Source organism: Embiotoca jacksoni, unplaced genomic scaffold (assembly GCF_022577435.1).
Source record: "Embiotoca jacksoni isolate LCO1_2020_lvr unplaced genomic scaffold, fEmbJac1.0.p SCAF_68, whole genome shotgun sequence".
NCBI lineage: Eukaryota > Metazoa > Chordata > Actinopteri > Embiotocidae > Embiotoca > Embiotoca jacksoni.
Window position 1 is genome coordinate 1,300,595 of NW_027185423.1, and position 22,754 is coordinate 1,323,348.

At 43.8% G+C, this 22,754-nt stretch overlaps 4 protein-coding genes across 4 annotated transcripts; 3 read left to right on the forward strand and 1 right to left on the reverse strand.

Annotated features, from left to right (window-relative positions):
* Window positions 1-2,131: 2,131 nt before the first annotated feature.
* Window positions 2,132-6,527, forward strand: LOC138214163 (zinc finger protein ZFP2-like). Its single transcript, XM_069175546.1, has 3 exons — window positions 2,132-2,639; window positions 4,485-4,922; window positions 5,274-6,527. The coding sequence occupies exons 1-3, from the start codon at window positions 2,552-2,554 to the stop codon at window positions 6,419-6,421; spliced, it is 1,674 nt and encodes a 557-aa protein (XP_069031647.1). The 5' UTR covers window positions 2,132-2,551; the 3' UTR covers window positions 6,422-6,527.
* Window positions 6,528-7,084: 557 nt separating this feature from the next.
* Window positions 7,085-12,975, forward strand: fga (fibrinogen alpha chain). The gene is made up of 8 exons (XM_069175527.1): window positions 7,085-7,188; window positions 7,970-8,071; window positions 8,589-8,772; window positions 9,167-9,312; window positions 9,476-9,574; window positions 10,275-10,439; window positions 10,517-11,228; window positions 11,991-12,975. Exons 1-8 carry the CDS (start codon window positions 7,129-7,131, stop codon window positions 12,680-12,682), a joined length of 2,160 nt encoding a protein of 719 aa, XP_069031628.1. The 5' UTR covers window positions 7,085-7,128; the 3' UTR covers window positions 12,683-12,975.
* Window positions 12,820-14,767, forward strand: LOC138214131 (fibrinogen alpha chain-like). The gene is made up of 3 exons (XM_069175499.1): window positions 12,820-12,823; window positions 14,060-14,217; window positions 14,546-14,767. The coding sequence occupies exons 1-3, from the start codon at window positions 12,820-12,822 to the stop codon at window positions 14,732-14,734; spliced, it is 351 nt and encodes a 116-aa protein (XP_069031600.1). The 3' UTR covers window positions 14,735-14,767.
* A 2,281-nt stretch (window positions 14,768-17,048) lies between these two features.
* On the reverse strand, window positions 17,049-22,661 carry fgb (fibrinogen beta chain). Its single transcript, XM_069175548.1, has 13 exons — window positions 22,525-22,661; window positions 21,383-21,415; window positions 21,186-21,280; window positions 20,627-20,729; window positions 20,256-20,324; window positions 19,983-20,097; window positions 19,796-19,902; window positions 19,597-19,711; window positions 19,102-19,221; window positions 18,858-18,980; window positions 18,682-18,776; window positions 18,017-18,207; window positions 17,049-17,608 (listed from the first exon to the last, which is right to left on the reverse strand). Exons 1-13 carry the CDS (start codon window positions 22,603-22,605, stop codon window positions 17,377-17,379), a joined length of 1,479 nt encoding a protein of 492 aa, XP_069031649.1. The 5' UTR covers window positions 22,606-22,661; the 3' UTR covers window positions 17,049-17,376.
* Between the last annotated feature and the right edge of the window lie 93 nt (window positions 22,662-22,754).

The window sequence follows — 22,754 nt, forward strand, 5'->3', positions numbered from 1 at the left end:
CAACCACAGACGGTTATACAAGTGTTTGTAGCTTACAGGTCTGAAAAATGAGGTCTTGAGCTGCAATACCACCGAGTGCCACTAGGGGTTGGCTCCTAAAAGAAGAATATCATCCAGTATTTCTTCATTTTCAACACATCAGATTTGATTTTAAATGATCAAAGACCAACAATATTACCTGGTTCAGCTCCTTAGGTTTGGAGGTCTGCAGCTTCTGATTTTTTTGGGGGGTGTTGGTTTGACTTTCCTCCCTTAGAATTTAAACTACACTACAAGTTCCTGTGTCATTATGTTTTTAACATCAAATATTGAAAAACAGGGCGGTGCAGCGAAAAGGTTCCGGGTTCGAATCTGGACCTTTTGTGTTCTTTGCATGATGGATGGATGAGTATTGAAAAACGGTGTCAATGTGGGAATTTAGGTTGGTCAACAACAGACAGAACCGAAAACATACACATTTTAAAAAGTCAATGAAAATTCTTGTTACTCTTCAGGCTGTCGCAGTTATTACATCATCGCCCGATCGTAATTATTTGAGAAAAATGGATCATTTCACATCATCAGAATCATTTTATCTGTTAAAACGGCTGCATTGAAATAACAAATGTCAGATATCCATCGGTGTTTTCACCGTTTGAGGTTTGAATCTTTCGTCTTCAACGATTTCAGCCGTGCACCTGAAACTGGAGCACAGAAACATCAGATTCCTGAGGGATGAAAGTCTGATGTGTTCACTCGCTGTTCGAGTCCCTCCGACTCACCACTTATTTAAATATCGACGGGAAACGATGAGTGTTTGAATTTGAAATAATCTAGTCGCTTAATTAATTGAAGGTCGGAGAGAAACGACATCAGTAAAAGTCACTTGAAAGGAGCCTCAGAAATGTTCATCTTCAAAGGAGCAAATTATCAAAGAGCTGGATGTGTTGGAGTGTTTCTGCTCCACGGCTCCTCTCTGAGACTCAGGAGCTCCTTCATTTCATTTCATCTCTTTTGTCTCACTCGGCTGTTTCCCTGCAGCTGAACTTCTACACACACACACACACACACACACACACACACACCTATTTCTTTCAAAGTTAAACTAGTTTAGTTTGGAGGTGATTACAAACCGTGAGTTTAAATCGGTGTAACGAGGATGTGCAGTGATGACAGCTGCTGTAAACTGATCATGTGACTCCATCTAGTGGTGCTCAACGGGATGACACGCTGCCCTTTGTTTTACTTCAGTTCTTTGTCTCTGCTGTTAAACATATCCTTTTTTTACAATTTTATTCATAATGTTCAGAAAGTAATATTTGAAAAGACGTGAATCCAAATACTGCTGACTGAAATCAACTAATTCTGACATGTAAAAGTACATTTAATGTTGAGGTCGAGTCAGATTTATTTAAGTGTGTTATATAAGTACATTTTAACACGAGGTCGACCAAACTGCTGCACATAATCCCAAAAAATTAAAACAATCTTGAACATTAGAGAAAATAAGCAAAAAATATACAATTTAATCAAGAATCCCAGAAAAGATTAAGCCACAGCAAACGCACGATGATGGAGGATCAAATAATAATAAATGAATTGAGTTTAATGTGGAAAATAAGTCGTTTGGAGTAATAGGGTTTTTAAACGGGATTTGAGTTGAGGCACATTTTGACATATTTTATAAACGATAAATGATGTGCATTGAATGTGAAATCTGGATGATAAATTGGTAAATATATAAACAGTGTTTGTTTCTCAACTACAGTGTTGCAGAAATAGAAGTAGCCTTGTAAAATTAAAAAATAAATCATTGTTCCACTCAACCACCAAACAGTGGCAATAAAAAAAAAAGATAATCTAAAAATAAGAATTAAATCAATTTAAAACTGTTGGAATATTGTGAACCAAAACTGTTAAAACACTCCGGTTATAAATCAAAAACGATAAAAAAAAAAAAAAAAAATGTAAACAAAAATATGAAGACGGAGTTTTAAGAGGCTATCTAAAATGATTTTGAATTTTGTCCTAAACGATTACCCGTCTCCTCACAACCAGCCGGCACCGTGATTGGCTCAAATACTCCTAAAACAGCCCGCCTTCTTGTGACGTCCTGGAAGCTGATTGGTTGGAGCAGCCCGTTCTTCCGGGGAGCGCAGTTTTACAGCTTGAAAATAAAACGGAGCAGCTTCAGTCGAAATAAACTCCGTCCGTGAACTCTGAGTGTTTAACGACGCTTTTCGTTTCCGCTTCGAATTTAACACTAAAATAAAGTTAAATCTGGACGCGGTTTGTGACAGATTGAGTCATTTAACGACATGAAACCCCGCTGAGAGGAACTGATGAACCCGCACGTAGTTTGAAGCGTAGTTTCATCGTCGGTTGGGAATTACAGTAACACCAGTCGTCATGGCAACCACAGTCGTCCTCGGTTGCCTTTTTAAGAAACGTACCAGGTGATTCAGGAGACATTTAAACCGGATTAAACCTGTCGAATGAGGTTGAAAACGTAAAGACACTAAAACAAGCTGTGGAAGCGTCTCAGCCGCGCTGTGTTCCAGGTGGGGAGGACATGCAGTCCGTGCGCGGCGTCAGGCATCTGGCGGGCCACCTGGAGGACTCCGCAAGGACCCCCGCAGCTCGGAGGTACAAGCGTGAAGGTGAGCACGAAAACACACACGGCGGCAATAATAAACCACTGGGCTTTATTTATTGATTTATTGATTTATTGATTTATTTATCACTGGGCTTTATTTATTTATTTATCACTGGGCTTTTTATTTATTTATTTATCACTGGGCTTTATTTATTTATTTATTTATTTATCACTGGGCTTTATTTATTTATTTATCACTGGGCTTTATTTATTGATTTATTTATTTATTTATCACTGGGCTTTATTTATTTATTTATTTATCACTGGGCTTTTTATTTATTTATTTATTGATTTATCACTGGGCTTTATTTATTGATTTATTGATTTATTTATTTATCACTGGGCTTTATTTATTTATTTATCACTGGGCTTTTTATTTATTTATTTATTTATCACTGGGCTTTATTTATTTATCACTGGGCTTTATTTATTTATTTATTTATTTATCACTGGGCTTTATTTATTTATTTATCACTGGGCTTTATTTATTTATTTATTTACCACTGGGCTTTATTTATTTATTTATTTATTTATTTATCACTGGGCTTTATTTATTTATTTATTTATTTATCACTGGGCTTTATTTATTTATTTATTTATTTATTTATCACTGGGCTTTATTTATTTATTTATTTACCACTGGGCTTTATTTATTTATTTATTTATCACTGGGCTTTATTTATTTATTTATCACTGGGCTTTATTTATTATTGGGCTTTATTTATTTATTTACCACTGGGATTTATTTATTTATTTACCACTGGGTTTTATTTATTTATTTATTTACCACTGGGATTTATTTATCACTGGGCTTTATTTATTTATTTACCACTGGGCTTTATTTATTTATTTATTTACTGCTGGGCTTTATTTATTATTGGGCTTTATTTACCACTGGGCTTTATTTATTTATCATTGGGCTTTATTTACCACTGGGCTTTATTTATTTACCGCTGGGCTTTATTGTTTACTGTTGACGGTCTCCTCAGGTGTATGTGGAGGGAAGTGTTTTAGCATTTACAGATTTTATTTTGTCAGGAAGCAACAACCTCCATCAGGAAATATTCAATGTGTCGTCTCGATGAAACATCACCACCGAGTTCCTCACGTTAACGTGACCACTGGTACGTGGACATTAGTGATTGTTTTCAACGCGCTGTCGTCATGTTGGAGAAGCCCGTTGCCATGGCACCACGGTTCAGGTGGTTTGTGTTTCTCAGGGTTTCAAACAGACGCAGCAACAGACAGGAAACTGAAACGAAGTGACAAAAAGAGGAAAGAAGAAAAGCGCACAGACTAAATGCAGCAGGGAGGGAAGGACAACGAGGGACAGGTGGAACTAAAGAAAACGCACCTGGTGTCTCCTGACCTGACGCGCCTTCTTCTTCGGTCTTGAACAATGAAGCTCCGCCCCTCTTGAAACGTGATGTCATCAGAACACCTCGCCGTAGACTTTCTGGACATTTCAAGGGTCTCTGATGACCGTTTATACAGTTTGATATAAAGTCTGATGTCATCTGTGATCTTTGGGCCCTCAGGTGGAACTGCTTTAAAAACAGCCATGATTCTGTGGTGGAAATCACTGCTTGGGCTCAGGAACAGTTGAAGATTTTCTGTTCCTCAAATATTTGACCCAAAATCTGATGTTTCCATGGTTACATCACTAATGTTCAGGTACCAGAGGTCAGAGGTCACGTTAACGTGAGGAACTCGGTGATGTTGAGCTCTGAATACTTCCTGATGGAGGTCGTTGCTTCCTGCTGCTCCGTGTTCATCACCGGGTGATATTTTAGACTCGTCAGACGTTTGCATGACGCAGTGAGATTGTGAAACTTCGTCTTTTCCTCAGACGAACTGTCGGTCTTCGGCCCGAGGCTGCTGTCCGTCCGCCTGGTGGACTGCATGAAGACTCCGGGACTCTTCGGCGACGTCGTCCGTTTGTCTGCAGAGTCGCGTTGCGGCAGCTCGGAGGTGAAAGTTAAAGAAGAACCAGAGGATTTCTGTCTGGACGAGCAGCCGGCCGGGTGTGGAGTCACAACGCCGTCTGAGGGGAGGAACCGCGACGGGGAGGAAACCAAAACCGAAGAACTGGAGGAGCTGCGGCCGAGTCGCGCCGGGGCTGATGGGATACCGTTAGTGTTTCAGGAGGACGGCCGGCGGTCCGAGTCCCCCGGAGACGCTTCAGAGGGTCAACGAAGACGAGACGGACCGAAAAACGTCCGTTCAGGCGACACGACTCCGACTGAGCGGCAGGAAGTCAGAGAAGCGTCTTCGCCGGGACCTGCAGGTCAAATAATGTTCTCGTTTTATTACGTTTTTAGTTTCGGGTGAAAACTGTCGAATTGCTGCTGTAATCATCGTTCAGAGCGTTTTGTGATTTCACGAATATCAGAATTTTTACAAACCAAACATTCAATCAATGAATGGAGAAAATAATCATTAGATACAAACTAGTTAAAAAGATCCACCTCGGCAAACATTTATTATTTAAATGTTTCCTCACTTAAAAAGGAGCGACTCAAAAAAGTTGAACTGCTTTCAATGATGAAAATCTTTTTACTTTTATTTTACAGATTTAAAAGATGAATTGTTTTTTTGTGTTTTTTCTTCGTCTCCTCGACCAATGAAAACGCTGCAGACACCCGGCAGGAAGTCTCACCCGAACCGGGACGCACCCGCTGCGAGCTCTGCGGGAAATCCTTCACGAGGAGGGCGAACGCCGTCCGACACCAGCGGCATCACTGCCGGACGGCCAGAGGTCCCGACGCGCCTGGAGAGAAACCTCACACCTGCAGGCAATGCGAGAAGAGCTTCCGCCTGCCGCACACCCTGCGGCAGCACCTCCTCACCCACAGCGGGGAGAAGCGCCACCGCTGCAACGTCTGCGGGAAACTGTTCGGCAGGGAGGGAACGCTGAAGGAGCACCGGCTGATCCACACGGGGGAGAAACCTTTCAGCTGCGAGCGCTGCGGCAAGACCTGCGCCAGGAGAGGAGACCTGAAGACGCACATGCTCAGTCACTCCGAGGAGAGACCGCACGGCTGCAGCTACTGCGGGAGGAGCTTCAAGCAGCCGACCAAGCTGCGGCAGCACGAGCGCGTCCACATGGGGGAGAAGCCGTTCCAGTGCACGCTGTGCTCCAAGCGCTTCCGGCTGCAGGAGTCGCTGGCGTCGCATCGCTACACCCACAGCGGGGAGCGCCGCTTCCAGTGCGCCCGCTGCCCGAAGGCCTTCAGCCTCCGGTGCAACCTGAAGAAGCACCAGATGATCCACGCCGGGGAGAAACCGTACGCCTGCTCGCACTGCGGCAGGAGCTTCCGCCTGCTGCAGCACCTCCTGGTGCACGAGCGCGGCCACACGGGGGAGAAGCCGTACGCGTGCGACAAGTGCGGGAAAGGTTACGCCCATCCGTCGGCGCTGAAGACTCACCTGGCGGCGCACCGGCAGAAACCGCCGCGCTGCTCGCTGTGCGGGAAGAAGTTCGCCGGGCGCCAAGAACTCGCCGACCACGCGTGCGGCGAGACGGAGGAGAAACCGCACCGCTGCGCTCGGTGCGGGAAGTGCTTCTCCCAGGCCGTGAACATGAAGAAACACCAGCTCATCCACTCCGGGGAGAAACCCTTCGGCTGTAAGGAGTGCGGGAGGCAGTTCAACCACAAGAGTAACCTCACCAAGCACACACGCATCCACACGGGGGAGAGACCGTTCGAGTGTGAGCGCTGTGGGAGGAGCTTCAGACTCCTGCAGCACCTCACCTGCCACAGACTGACTCACCACAAGGAGTAAGAGACTCTGGGTTGGACCTGTTGGAGGCAGCTGAAGCCCCGCCCCCTCCTGATGGGTAAATCATGGCAGTTCGTCAGTAGATTTAAAAAAAAAAAAAAAAAAAGAACTGAACAATCCTATTATTATATCCACCTCGTTCAACAGGAACGGTCTCCAAACTTATTGATCGGCTCTCGTACTTCAGGATTTTACAAAGTCAAATGTGTCTTCAAGCGCCTCTGATGTCTCCTGATAAACCTTTTATTTCATGTTTGTTTCATTAGTACAAAAATAAACAAGAACAACTTCTACCAGACTGAGCTATTTTAACTCAATTGAAAGTTCAGCTTCACATCAAATATGAATAAAAAGTGCTTCATTTAAAGGAAAAACTTGAAGAAATGAAGTAAAACATGAAGTCCAGCCTGATTAATCAATATCTGCTGTCGTGTCGGTGTGTTTTATTGCATTATCGCTGGATAACGGTTCTCGTCACTGTTTGCTGTTCGTCACTGTTTGCTTTGAGAAAACACGGATGCCAGTAAATCCTGCAGCCGGTCTGACGGCGTGTTTGAGTTTGTGTTCTTTTATCAGAGTAAAGAAACACGCGGTTCCACAAACAGACGAGTCACGGGTTCATCAGGCCGAACCAGGAGGCTTCAAAACCGTCGGAGGGCGGCGGCGGGGAAACATTCGTCAACGAGACTTCACGGAGGAAATCAGCAAAGATGGAGCGACTCTCTTTACTCATCTGTCTCGTCTGTCTCGTCTGTGTGTCTTCGACTCCGGTGAGACGTTTTCTTACATTTTACAGGTGGAAATCAGACGTGTCGTTGAAACGGGGAAAACTGTTTGACATTCTTTTTATTTAGTGCAGTTTTACTCATCTTTTTTATGTAGAATTATATTTGAACACCTGTGTTATTTAATTAATTAGATTAAATATTAAATTTGTTGTTTTTGTAATTAGCAGTTTTCAAAACAGTCATAAAGTTCTTTGCAAATGTAATTTAATAAATACAATAATCTTCCATTTTGTTTAAATTCTTATTTTTTTTTGTAATTTTTCCTTTATTTCATATTTCATAGTTCTTTCTGGAATTCCATTAACATATAACTTACAATCAAGACAAATGTCATCTTTATCTGTTGTAGCTAATTCATATTCATCACTGCCCGATCTAAACAGATGTAGACGCTGATGTTTTTACCATCCTCCAAATTATAATATTTATTTACTTCTGCATTTATATCCTGCACATTGTATGAAATTGAAAGTTTAAAAAATGCTCCCATCTCAACAAATTTATTTTTCACGTTTTTACCCCAAAAGCAGCTCAATGTAACATACGTTTCAGTTTATTTTGCCAGATGTATATAAATGTTGGAAAACTCTTACTCATTAAATGAACTCGAAGCGAACTAAATCCTGTTTTTTCAATCCAACTGTAAACCATTTGTACTTATGATGACATAATATAAATATATTTCTTTCATTAAATTGTGACCCAAACTAAACAAATGAAATCCTTGTGATAAAGTTTTGTGATTTTGTCTGTCTTGGTCCAGGGCGTGGTCGACCCCAGAGGAGTTCGTCCGGTGGAACACGGCACCAGATCTGAGAAATGTGCCAGTGAGAAGGAGTGGCCTTTCTGCACGGACGATGAATGGGTACGCCGTCTTTTAAACCCGTCGCTTACACTATACGACACATTTAGATACGGCGGCTTTGACCTTGAAATGGATACAGGAAGTGGTGGCATTCGACCGACCAACGGTGTCGCTCCATCACTCGGTGACGGAGGGCTCGTCCTGCTGAAACACGACTTCATCACACGTCACGAGATCAACTTAACAAACCTTTTTCTTTCACTGCACGTGTGCAGTCATAAAACTCAGTTACCATGGTTACACTTTCTCCGATTGTTTTTTTTTTTCAATGAGGCTTGTTTGTATAAATCTTCCACTTTTCCACTTCATATAAAAATGTTTGGTTTGTGTTGCCGTAGCCGCTAATGTTAGCATAAACTCTGAAAAGTAACGTGGCCTGAGATGTTTCTTGGCCGTGCCGACGTTTGCGTCGACGACGTACACTTCTGTTCTCGTGTTTGGTGTTGTGAGGAAGTTAAAGTTATTTCCACGCGACATGAGTAAGGAGCAGCCTAATAATGGTCCGGTCCTCCGTCAGGGTCCGAAATGCCCGTCGGGCTGCAGGATCCAGGGTCTGATGGATAAATACGACCACAGCCTGCTGAGGAGGGTCGAGAGGATCCGCAGCCTCCTGAACCAGAACGAGGCCAAGCATCGCTCCACCGACGTGGTGTCCAAACAGACCTACGACTACCTGAAGGACAAACTCACCACCGACGCCGGTTAGTGTTTCACAACTTCCTTTTTCCACAACAAGGTTTTGGTGAACGGAAAACAGAAGCTGTGACCGCCGAGTCTCCGGAGGTTCGGCTTCAGCGCCATCATCCCTGTTGTAAAGTCATTATTTGACACTAAAGCGTTACCTTGGAAACACCAGGATAAAAATTTAACACTGTTTAACAACAGTAACAATTTAATTCGGTCAAAAATGTTCAAATATGCAACATCACATCCCGTTTTTCAAAAATTCATCTTTCATGTTTAATTTTCCTTGAACGCCTTTTTTAACTCAAGGTTTTAATTCCAATTTAAATGGAGCTATATAATAAGCGATGCAGATTGAATAAAAGGAAAGCAGCAGCTGGTCGTGCGTCTGACTCCGCCCACTTCCTCCAGGTCACAACAACAACTACTACGACCTGGCCCAGAGTCTTCGTCAGAGGATCACGGAGATGAAGATTAAGATCGACCGGCAGGTGAGGCTCCTGGCCGCCCTGAAGGACCGCGTCAAAGACCAGGTCGTCGAAATGCAGAGGCTCGAGGTACGGAGACAAAACGGGGACAGACAACTGTCTCTTCCAGATGCGTATTAGTGTCTGGAGCTACGGTGAAGAAATGCCTCGAGTACAAACACACCTGCAACCTGCTGGTTTGTCGGTTTAATCCCTTTCAGGAAGCTCATTTCAACCTCTCTCCTGTCGGCAGGTCGATATCGATATCAAGCTGCGTTCCTGCAAAGGATCCTGCGCCAGCTACTCCGAGCACCAGGTGGACCACGAGAGCTACGTGGCGCTGGACAAACAGGTGAGGACTCGCATCGCTGCACGGGACGACGGGCGGTCACAACCTGCAGCTGCTCAAAGTCGTTGGAAAGACTCCAATTCAAACAGAAGTTATTTTAACATAATTGTTCTCCGTTGTTTTAAATCCTTTATCGGTCAACAAAGTTGTATCTTTTAACTCGTTGTTTAAGTCCTGCACCTGTTTGGTTTAAAGGTTCGAGGAGTGTTTTGGGTTTAAATATTTATGTTGAATATGTCAGATTAAAATAAAGGTGAAATATCTACGGAGTCACTTTAGTGACAAAAAACAAGTTTATCCCTGAAAGTGATTAAAGAGTGAAGGGTTTAAATATTTAGATCGATAAATTTGTGGCAATATATTCTCAGATTTAGGAGTCGTCTGCATTTAATTATTTAATAATTAAATTTAATAATAACATACATTTTAATTCTGCTTGATAGTTTTAGTTGATATTTAAGAGTCCTGCCTGAAGCTGATGTTTCTGTCCAGTTTAATCCATTTAAAAATGATATTTTCACGTGTTCCCACTGGTGGGCTCAACAGGAAATACATCACATTAAAGAAATACTGTTTCAAGGGAACAAATAATTCAGTTTTGCACAAACGTGACATGAAATACAAAAATTAATGTATCATAAGACGTGTTTCTCCTGTTTTTTGGTCAAACAGTTCTGAATTTGTCTTTCCGTCCGTCTCCCAGATCGACCAGTTGGACTCGCGGTCGGCTCAGAACATCGAGTCTGTCGGGACGCTGTACGTGATGAAGAGCCGGCCGCTGCAGGGCGTGGTCGTGGACAGCATCTACAAATCTGGGGACGTGGACGGCAGAGTGTCTGCTCAGCAGAAAGAAGACGTGTTCCCCGAGGTGAGGCCGCACGACGTTCCCAAACATCTTCAACGACTCGTCTCGGAAACACACGTCACACCTTTTTCCTTTTCCAGGTGAAGACCGTCTCTTTGGTCCTGGAGGAGGAGGGCTCGTCCAGCTCGTCCCCGGCGACCATCTCCAAGGACCCGGGTACTTCCTACTCTCCGTCCTCCTCGTCTTCCTCCTCCAGCTTCTCGTCTTCGTCCAGCTCCTCTTCCTTCACGCCGTCTCGATCCATCACCGAGCTCGGAGGACGCGGGGACGGGGATGGACTAGGCGGCGGACTAGGCGGAGGGTTCGGCGGCGGGCTTGGCGGCGGGCTAGGCGGAGGGTTCGGCGGCGGGCTTGGCGGAGGGTTCGGCGGAGGGTTCGGCGGCCAGCCCAGCATGAGTCACACGTCCACCAGCAGCACCTCCTGCACCAAGAGCATCCGGAGGACGATCGTTCACACCAAGGACGGACCCGTGGAGAGGACGGAGGAGGTGATCGAGGGAGGTCCCGAGTGCCAGGGCCTGACGGACGTCAGCAGAGGAAGCATGGGCTCCTTGTTCCCCAGCCTCACCCACACATCGCACTCCTCGGGGGCGACCAGGACCTCCCACGTCGGCGGTGCAAAGGGCAGCATCATGGGAGATTCCAAAACTGGGTTCGGGAATCCGTTCGACGTCACGGGGATGGACCTCGGCGGGTTCCTGACGGACAACGTGGAGGACGACGTTCCCGACTTCCACGCGCGCAGCGTGAAGAGCACGCGTGTTGAGCGGCAGGCCGATTATGTAGGAAAAGGTACCGCAACTTCAGACCTGGAGTGAAATCTGTAAAGCCGAGAAGGAGACGGTCAGCCGAACGGCATGCGTTAGCATCAGCTGGCTTGCTAGCTAGCCCTATGTACCAAAAAATTAGAAGTGAATGCAGTTTTTTTATTGTTTGTCGCAAGAGCTAAAAGATTTTCACATTCAGTGCGATGCGTTTAAAAGCTGCAGTTAATTGAAGTGTTTGGGCTCAATGTGTAATGAAGACGAGGAGGAGCTTTCAGGGCTGAAGATCAAACGCTGGTTGAGTTTTGTTTTGCAGTTAGTTGACGTTCCATTTTTCAGATCTTGATTTGTTAACTTTGCTTTTGTCCCAATTCTGCATTCAAGCCCTGCAGATAGAAACAAGCTACGAGCTAAATCTGGGCAACGCGCCTTCTTCTTCTCCAGCAGGACTTCAGGGCGTTTTCTGTTTGTTTGTCTTCACTAAGATTTCTTAACAAACTTTCCACCAAATTCAGAATGTTTTTGTGATGTAAATGTAAAACCACCGAACACGTCTTCAGTTTGGGAACAAAAACGCTGTTCAGCTATCAAATCCTGCTGATGGTCCAAATGCAGTCTGGTGGAATTGGGTGGGGGTGGGTGGAGGGTGGAGGGGGGGGGTTGAGGTCGGGGCGAGTGTTCGCCATCTCGTAGGTGAAGTGACCATTTTACTGCAGTAAATTCCAGCTCGCCGAGCCAAAGCCGGTCCACGCTAACTCGCGGTGTGCCGTGTCGCCCTCTCTGTCCACAGATTGTGTCGAAGCCTTCCAGAACCACCTGAAAGGGGAAACAAACGGCCCGTTTAAGATCAAACCCGGCGGTGCCGACTCCACGGGCGTAGTGGAGGTTTACTGCCAGCAGGAGGGGTTGATGGGCGGGTGGTTGTTAGTGCAGCAGAGGGAGAGCGGCGCGTTTAGCTTCAACCGCACCTGGAACGAATACCGCGACGGGTTCGGCTCGGTGGACGCGCGGGGCAAAGGGGAGGTTTGGCTCGGCAACCAGAACCTCCACCTGTTGACTAGTCGGGGCGAGACCCTGCTGAGGGTGGAGCTGGAGGACTGGGAGGGGGGCGTGGCCACCGCCGAGTACACGATGAGGGTGGGCGCGGAGCAGGACGGGTACCGGCTGCAGGTGTCCGGGTACACCGGGGACGCCGGGGACGCTCTGGTGACGCCCGACTCGCCCCACAGCGGCATGAAATTCAGCACCTTGGACAGAGACAACGATGAGTCTGGGGAGAATTGCGCGGAGATGTTTGGGGGCGGGTGGTGGTACAACAGCTGCCAGACGGCCAACTTAAACGGGATTTACTACAAAGGCACATATAACCCCAAAACAACCTCGCCGTACGAGGTGGAGAACGGAGTCGTGTGGCCGACGTACAAACCGGCCAGCTACAGCCTGAAAGCTGTTCGGATGCTCATCCGACCGGCTGCTTTTTAACAGGAAGACATTTTTACACTTTTATACACAAACCAAATTAGTTGAAATAGAGCCCAAACAAAAAAAACAACCCAGAGATGGATCCTTGAGTCCTTCGTAAATCATTCTGGGATTTCAAAATAACGTGAAAGAGGGTCATGTGTACTTTTTTGTTGATCATTGTATCTTTGTGTAAACGACGCTGACCTGTTTGTTTGCATTAATCGTCCAATGTTCACGCAGTGACCTGATGTTGCTCAACTCTGTACACGACTGAACTCTGCTCCATCAATAAAGATTCAGTGTTCACTTCAGCAGCTGTGGTCTCTGGTCTCATTTCCTACGAAATAAATAATCACGTGTAATTTTCTCTACTGAAAGCCAATTAAAAACATTTACGTACTCCGATAAAATATGGACCCATATAAACCAATTAAAAACAAATCTGTTCTTCTGCAAAATTTAAACAAGTGATTCATGTTGTTTTTTTTAACTGTTAAACAGGAAAAATACTTTAATGTATGAAAGAGCAGATAAATAAACCTGCGTGTTTTTATCCATTTTATCTTTTTATTACGAATTGCTTTCTGCTCTGCAAATGTGTCAAATAGATAAACGACATAAAACTTTGCACGCTGCATCGATTTGGAAAAATATACAATAAACACGTCTGCAGATGTTTTACTGAAACGGCTGAGAAAGAGTAAAGATGAATAAATGTCCAAAGTTAACTAATTTTATCGAATTAAATTACACATCAAAAGGTATTTACATTTATTTTAGGAAGTCTGACACAACTCTTGGTTTTGAAGTCTAAAGAAATCAAAAGCTAATGAAAGAAACTTTAGAATGAATATTTGATGATCAAATCATTTAAATGTTTTCAAACAGAACATTTAATATTGAACATCAACCATGTCCTAAACACATCATATCGAACACCGAGACCCTTTAAATGTCAAAATTCAGCTGATTTGCACTTTTCTGGAAAAAAATGAATAAAAACAAAAAGTCTGTAAACTGTTTTATGTTAAAACTGAAACTTCATATAATGTCATTTTCCACATTTATCTTTGTGTCACTGTTTATTCTAAAAACATTTATACTTTTTAAAGCACTTTCATTGTGGTTTTTATTCATTTAAAGAGTTAATGTTCTTAATTTGAAAGCACAGTTAAATGACGAAAAACCAAGAGCAAAGCGAAGACCTGGTGAAATGAATGTTTTCAAGGTTTTAAAGGTTTGTCTACTTTAGCTTTCGCAAAAACTAAAATCAACAAAGAAGATTAAATGTTTAACGATCTTTGAACGGTTCGAAAGTCAAACGCGATAAATAAATACAAAGTCATCTGACTTGATGTTTGAATTGGAGCTCAGTTGAAGGTGAACTGACCTCAGTCCTGTTTTGTTTTTTTGTTGTTTTGTTCCCTGCAGTTTGTACCAGACTCCAACAGCAGAATCAAGATGGCCGACTGTCTTCCGGCCGCACCGAGTGGTACGGGAAGCAGCGGTGTCGATCCACATCCGACGTCGCTCTGTGTTCAGATGACGACTGGGTGAGAAACGTACAAACACACACAACATTTATTTGTTGTTTTTTTAACAAACCAAATGTTACATGGAGATTTGCAGCCTCATCATATGTCACTTGTATAAATAAGGAAATAAGAAAAGACCCATGAACCAGTTCGACGGATCAGTTTGAGTGGACAACTTGTCTATCGCCTGAAATCTGGACATTTATGTCCAAAATAGTTCCAGATGAGAATCACCTCGAAACTCCAAATCACAACATTTATTTTGAAAAGAATCCATATTTGAGTGTTTTTCAGACGTTTAGTAGAAAGATCCTGTTTCTGAAAACACCGGTGTCTCTCGCCGAAGGTTTCTAAATGCCCGTCCGGCTGCCGACTGCAGGGTTTGATCTCCCAGACGGAGGGCGAGGTGGACAGGAAGCTGCGGAAGGTGTGCAGCACGGCGAAGACGTACGAAGACGCAGCCGGGAAATCGATGACGGCGATGACGCACATCTACAACTCCAACCGGAGGCTCATCGTCTACAGATACAGTTGAGCTTCACCGGCGCTGGTCGGGTTTGGTGTTCAGAAGAACTCACGCCGACTACTGATGGAGTATTTGTGTCTGCAGTGTCGGCGTGGAGGTCTGTGGAGCACGCAGAAGGATTCTCCACGAAGCTCACGGCGCTGCGGGAACGATCGGCCGGTCTGTCGGAGCGATCGAAGGAGCTGAGCAGCAACATCCGGAAACAGAAAGAGGACCTGTGTCGGACCGAGGTGAGGCGTCAACAAAATACTGTTCATCACACTCATTCCACAGTTTAACGTGTCGTTACAGGAACCCAATCTTTGGTCTTTAGGTTTACTGTGTCGAGATTATAGCCAGATTGTCTCATTCCTCTGAGACGGATTCTTTTCTTGGTTACAAATCTGTGACTATTACAATTTTGTGAAACTCATATTTACTTCAGTTTTTTGCCATGTTATCCCGAGCAAATTCTGGAATTGCAAGATTATCAACATGCAACTGAAGATGAATTAAGTAACATTTTTATGGACAAAACACCCACTCAGATTGACTTCTCTGACTTCAGACTGTTCAGGCACTTTTCCTGACCCTGTGTTGTTGGTTATAATCAAAGGTCTCCATTCTTCACGGTGCTTTGCTGCTCTGTAGCACGTCGCCGTGCTAACATCCCGTTTACGTGATCAGGTGGACATTGACGTGAAGCTGCGGGCCTGCCGCGGGTCCCGCCGCTCGGCGCTGCCGTTCCAAGTCCATCACGCCGGCTATCGAACGCTTCAGACCGACATGGACCACACGGACAAGACTCTGAACCGGAGAACTAAGGCAGCTTCGCCTCCTGTAGACATCCCGCACGTCAGGCTGCAGCCTGTAGATGTTGGCCTGCCGCCGCCTGCAGAATATAAAACCATCCCGACCGTCCAGAGAGAACTGCTGACCCAGTTCGAGGACATCGGACAGAATCGGTTGGCGCCGGAGGAGCTGCCGGAGGAGCTGTTGGAGGAGCTGCCGGAGGAGCTGCTGGAGGAGGCTGCCGGAGGAGCTGCCGGAGGAGCTGTTGGAGGAGGCTGCCGGAGGAGCTGCCGGAGGACCTGTCGGAGGAGCTGCTGGAGGAGCTGCTGGAGGAGCTGCTGGAGGAGCTGCCGGAGGAGCTGCCGGAGGAGCTGCCGGAGGAGCTGCTGGAGGAGGCTGCAGATGTGAAGTCGCTCGCTGCTTCAGAGCTGGAATGAAGCGGTTTGACTGACAGATTACAAGGGAGCACTCTGTAACCTGGTATTTAAATAACTTGGGTTTTGTGTTCATGTCGGTTTGCAGGGTTTCTGTTTACAGTGTGCGGTTGGAGTCAGCGACCAGATCGACCCGTGGGCCGGTTTCCTCCACATGGTTCAGTCAGACAGCTTCTAAAGCTTCACGGATGCGGATGAGATCCGGCCAATCAGAAAACAGATTTGTTGTTTTCGGGTTGTTTGAGACGATATTTCTAACCGAGAGGACAGTGACTCTAAATCACGTCAGGCTTTAGAGACTTTAGAGAGTTTATCTAAGTGTTATCAAAAGGCAACTGGACTCGGATGAATGAGAGTCTTCAGGATTTTGCTGGCACCTCTACAGTCCTCATCCTGTTTTACTTGTGTTTATTATCAAATAGTTTCTGGTCGCCAAGTTGATGAATGAAAATGTAATCTGTCTTTGCTTTGACAAAACTTTAAAATGATTAAATACATCTGCATTGATGAGAAACTCCTGTGGATGGTCCTGATTTGGTTGCAAAATTACCGTATTTTTTGGACTATAAGGCGCACTTAAAATCCTTAAATTTTCTCAAAAATTGACAGTGCGCCTCATAATCCAGCGCGCCTTATGTATGGTTACTTGTTGTGCTTATTGATCGATTTTATGTGGTACAATGAGCTCAAAAATCTGTTGAAATGTGTAAGTACGACTTTGGTAAGCAACGAAGCCGCTCCGCTCAATGGATATTCAGAGCATTACGGTACGATGGGTCACGACCTGATCGGCCCCGTAACAGGAATGTAATGTCTGAACTAAAAGTGCATTCATGTGAGGCAGCCCGCGCCCGGAGTTTGATTTACCGGACTGTGTTGTTTTGCTTAATGCGCCTTATAATCCGGTGCGGTTTATGTGTGAACATAGACACGTTAATTCACAGTGCGCCTTATAGTCCGAAAAATACGGTATGCTTCGTCTTTTGGAGAATTTAAAACTAAAAAAACAAAAAGTACCTCAGTGGTAGTTGAGACATTTTCATGTCTTACTTTAAAAGCCCATTTTCTATTTTTTTGTGTTCATTTCCAAAGTGAAATAACAACCGGACACAACAGAGTATGTTCCTCAAAGTGTTTATTGAGTAGCGGAGGACAGCTCCATGAACTCATCCTGGTCGTCGACGCTCAGGTTGTCACAAGTAAGAAAGAACAGATCATAGCACATTTATTCACAACGAATCACACTTCTCTCCTTTTGTTCAAAGGTAGGAACATTATTTTCTTCATTTAAATGCCTTTATTTTTTGACTTTCTTTCACACTCTTCAGACTCGGTGCTCGTTGTGTATAAATGTGTCTGTGTCCATCTACATACATGCTACAGCCAGTTGCTTTTATTTTGTCAGTTTCCTGTGTGCGTTACGTGAGTAGTCACTCGACGACACGATTATCCAGGGATGAAGAAAGGCCGGATCTTCATGCTGATGGCCTTGAGTGAATACCAGCTCCCCTTCCAGTTCATCCACACCATGCCGTCGTCTGTGCCGTGCTTGGCCATTTGCCGAGTGTAGGCTCCGCTCATGTAGTATCGGCCGTTGGGATTGGCCGAGTGGCAGCGGTTGTACCACCAGCCACCTCCATCCTCCCTGGAGCACTGTTTAGACGGGTCGCCGGGGGTCCTGATTGGTGCAAAAGGACAGAAGAGTGTTTGAAAAATCGGATAAAACCACTGAATGAAAACTCCAGTTGTTACAGTTTTAGATGCAGTTAAAAGAAGCGGTCACTCCGGAGTTTAGCTGGAGGTAAATTGGTTCAAATTTTGGCTGAACTTTCACACAGGAGTTTGCTCCATGACGAATGGAAACTGTCTTGACAGTGCTGAATTTTGATGGAACAAAGAGTCCAAAATGGGGAGTTAATTATTGCTTAGTAGAGTTCTTTTAAAACGTGTCAGTGGTACAAACACTACAAATGAACTGTTATTACTCCACTGGTGACCAAGGAAGCTAGCTGCAGCTACGACATGCTCCCGGCTGACTGGCATTAAATCCATTCGCGTCCCAGCTTCAGTTTTTTCGGACACCCACCAGTTGTCGTTGTCTCTGTCGTAGGTGCTGAACATCATGCCGTTGTGAATGGTCATAGTGCGGTTTTCACCAAAGAGCTCCAGCGCTCCCTCCAGGAAACAGTTGCCAGCGTTACCAGAGTATCCGTCGACGGCCAGCACGTAGTTGGAGGCCTCAGATTGGATGGTGAACTGGCTGTACTGGGCGTGGACCTAAACAAAAGAAGAACCCATTTTCAGCTTCATTCCCAACTCAAACATCCTAAATTTAAAAACGTACGTGAAAATTCTTACTGGTAGATTTTTAACGTCGTAAACGTGTGTCTTGAAGTATATCTTTAAGGGTTAGAATTAAATTCTTCATGAGGCTAATTATGTAGAATTTGGATAAATGCAGTAAGAATACAGTTTTTAATTGAGTTTTAATTTAGTTTTTATCGCTCATTGAGAAAACCCAACTTAATCAAATCAGGTAATCAAATTACAAATTACATAATAACGTCTTGTCTTGTCTAACAAACAGTCCAAAACTCAAAGATATTCACTTTACTATTATAGAAGACAAGGAAAAGTAGAAAATCCCGACATTTGAGAAAACCAAGAGAATCGTAGGTTTTAAAGGTTTATCTCAAAAGTTGAAGATTGAAGAACTTGTTTCAGCTGCAGTTAGAGACCTTGAGGACTCACCTTGGTTCCTGTCCAGTCCTGCATCTCAATGAGAACCTCGGTGGAACCCATCTTGGTCAACTGACTGATGCGGTCATTACCCAGCCAGTACTCACCTGTAACGTGGACAAAAAAACAAGAATTACAGGAATAATGGTGGCGTATCGAGGAGACAGCAAGCGATCCGAATGTCTTACCAGGAGTCTCACAGTGACCCTTCCCAACATCGAAGGCGATGTTGCCGAATCCACGACGGTAGTCGTCCCAACGTCGGCCGAAGTCGACGCTGCCATCGAGCCTGTTCTGGATGAGAAGCCATCCTGGAGAGCAACAAAGGAAGCAAACCCTGAGACCTTTACAGAACACTTTAACATCCAAGGTGTTTACGCTAAAAACTAAATTAAGATTTAAGAAAAAAACAACTTGAAAGTTTAATCGCACCTCCGTTCTGGGTGCTCTGATCGCAGAAGACCTTGTATGGAGGGTAGAAGGTGTCGGGCTGGACGAGGTACATCTGGGAGTCTCTTCCTCCCCGACGGAAGATGTCCTCGCACTCCTTACCTGAAGCACAAGCAGATATATATTTACGTTCGTTGTAATTTACTTTACGTCATGTTTTCCATCATCTGAAGTTAAAAACCTGCGATCGTCTTTATTTCAATATGCTTTTGTCCCCGTTACCGAGCGGTCCCAAAGATGCCAACGTTGGCCAAAACCTCTGAAACTTGAACTAGAACTCGTGATCCACGTCGGAACGTTTTGGGTCACCAGCTGATCTTCTCTTCGCTGCAGGTCAGTACATCACGCAGGATATAATCCGTCGTACACATTTACCTCAACATTTCTGTATCCCCTTCCTGTTCCCCAGAGGATGAACTCATCCTGGTGTTTTTCAGGTGAAATGTACAGCCCTCCAGCAGGGGGCACCAGACTTACCCGACACCACCGGGATGGGACATTTGGTCCTGCACGGCTCCCTGCACCCCTCCCTCTGCACCTGGATGGCCTTCTCCAGCTTCTGGATCTTCAGCCTGATCTTGTCCAGAACTCCCTGCAGACAGTCAGGACACATGACACCTTTAAATACAGGTATTTATTTTTTCTTTCTGAAAATGTTACGTGTTTACATATTTACCTGGAGCACTCTGATGTTTGATGGGAAAACGGTGTCCACCGTCTCCTTGATGTAGGCGTGTTGGTCCTCCACGCGGTCGGTGTACTGACTCACCACCCTGTTGTTGTCTGAGAACATCAGGAAGTAGAAAAATCATAAGAGGAAATACATTTTCGTGCTCACTAATCTCATGTAGCCGGCTCCTCACCGTTGAAAACTCTCTGCCTCTCCCTCAGAGAGTTGGACATGCCGTTGACGTAGTTGAAGACGTTGTTGGACAATCGGGACAGACCATCCACCCGAGGCTTGAGTTCATTGATGCTCTGTGAGAAACAGACGGATGTTTTCTCAGCGACAGTTCGACAGCAGAGCGAGTGATTTCCCACAGCGTTGTTGGTCTGAACTCATTTTCCAGACAGACTTGTCGTCCCCACAAAACATTCCCGTCAGAAATGTCTCGAAGGTAAAGAAGAAAACTTACCGTCTTAACGTTTGTCTCTTGCTTCAGCAACGTGGTCTTCAGCTCGCAGCCAGTGGGACATAAAACCCCCTGATGGAAGCAACAAATCTCTGGTTAGCTGACCATGTGCCAGGTCAATATTGTGCATCTTCCATCCTCAAGCATTCCTGTTTTAAACGCAGCTACAGATTTCACTTTGCTAAGAAACCAAATGAAATTCAACCAGCAGACATAAAACCGGTTACAGCTAGCTCAAACCACCGACCTCCTGGATTGAAGGAATCTCCAAACTTATGCTTCTCTTTTGAAACTAACGAGCAGTTTGCCGTTTCTAACTACTCATGAGTTTGGTGACAGTGTGCAGATGTTTTTCTGTTTTTTTTGTTTTTTACCATCTCATCTGAAGCGTGTGTGCATCCTCCCTCGTCAGGCTGCTCCACCTTCTCCTCCGCCTTTTGGCCTCCGACCGGCGCTGGCGTGGGGCGGCCGCGATACCTGGACCAAAAGCGAGAGACTCCTCACCGACATGTCGGACACAGTGAGAGATGCACTTTCTACATTTTCAGCCGTGACAAGTGCATAATGTAAAAGTGATGGCGTTCCCCTTCAGCCTCTTTTTGAGTGCTAATGAGCCAGATTTAGCTCGTAACTGTCAGGGAGGACATTTATAAGTACTTGGATTAGTTTGACATACTTGTGCTTGAGTTGTAGCTTTTGTACAAACTTTGATTGTCACCGTTTTACAATAAAATCTTTTGATCAATTCATAAATTATGATGCAGAGTTTTCAATTACACGACATAAAAGTATTGCAGCGTTCATAATAATGCATAATATATCATAGCACTCAAAAGTGATCCGTTCTTCTTCGGGATTGCTACTCCCGATGTCATAAGGATTACTGCATTGTCGTTCTTTTTGGGATAACTGTAGATCTGCGTGTGATTTTACCTGCCGCCACCGCTGATAGGGGGCGGGGCATTTCTGTTTGGAGTGTAGGTCTCCCTGCCCCTCGATACCGGGCGATGCCCACGAGCATCTACAGACTGTTGGAAAACAGTATGAAGAAGGTTGAGACAAATAATAGATTATTAAATATAATACAATTAATTATAGAAATCAAATAATTGAAGATTTGTTCTACGTACTGTTCTATTCTTTTCCGGTGAAATGTTGGTGTCCTGTGGAAGATGATGGGAAACTGGATAAATGTAACCGAAGAATCCAATCGCTTAACTTGTTAGAAAACTATATCTCATACCACAATCTATCAATACTTAACATCTAAATGATTAATATTAATATCGAATAATGATACTAATGCAATACTAATATCATACAATACGATGCTATTGTGTGTGAGTGCATTAATATATGGCATGTTAAATGGTTCAAAGAAAACAATTAATAGTCATTATGAAGTAAAATTATTTTTGTAATGTAGATGTAACGTACGTAAAAGATATTTATTGATAAAGAAATTCAATTAAAAAAACAACTTGATGTTTAATTAGGTGATTTCTAATGTTATGTATTATTTTATTTATTTTATTGATGTAATTTTGCTTCACAATAATGTCACCTTATAATTACATTTAATTATAAAATGTAAAAGTCTGCAATCAATAAATTGGAATTATCATTCCAATAAGGTAAGAAACAATAATCAAAAAATGCTTTTACTCAAATAATTTAACACAATCAAAAAATAATTCCTATGCCTGATTTCTATATTTGTTCTGTAAATTATTTTTTTAAACTTTCACCCATTTAACAAATCAACATTTTTATTAATTATTAAACAATATTTGAATGATTTTAATTGAATTGATTTAATTGATTTTAAAGTCTGAACAAGGTTTTGTATAATTTCTTTTAGCTTAATTTATTATCCGTTACCACTCAGAATTTTTATTTCAACATCATTCATTGTTGTTTTTAGTTTTACTTTATTTTAAAAAAAACTTTCAAGTCTAAATTATCTTTCTGATATTGTAAAGTAAAGAACAAAAAACAAACGGTTGGTCATTTCAAAAATAAATTAAATGCATGTTTGTATCACTGCCATTAATTTGGCAACCCTTTTGTTTTAGTTGAATTTTCATTAAAAAAAAAAAGTCATTTAAATCGAAGAAAAACTCCTTGATGCAGTGGAATGTTTATTTAATTCTATTCAACCCCCTCACTCGTTATTCCATCAAATGGATATATTCTAGACATTGTCTAGTTAATAATATGTGGACACCACCTCATTATTCTGCCTGATATGTCACTTTAGAAATATCCTCACCGTGTCATAGTCATCATATTCCAGAGGATCCTGAGCCCAGGCGACGTACACGCACAGATACAGCAACAGCAGCGTCTTCATCGTCTTCGTCTCTTGTCAGTCACTCCCAAATGTGCCCTCACTCCTTCTTCTGTCCCTGAAACCTAATTTCACCGGGTATTTATCCTCTGTCTCGCATCGGAGCGCACGTTCTCGCCCACTTCTATTGATCTGTTAAAGTTGCTCAATAG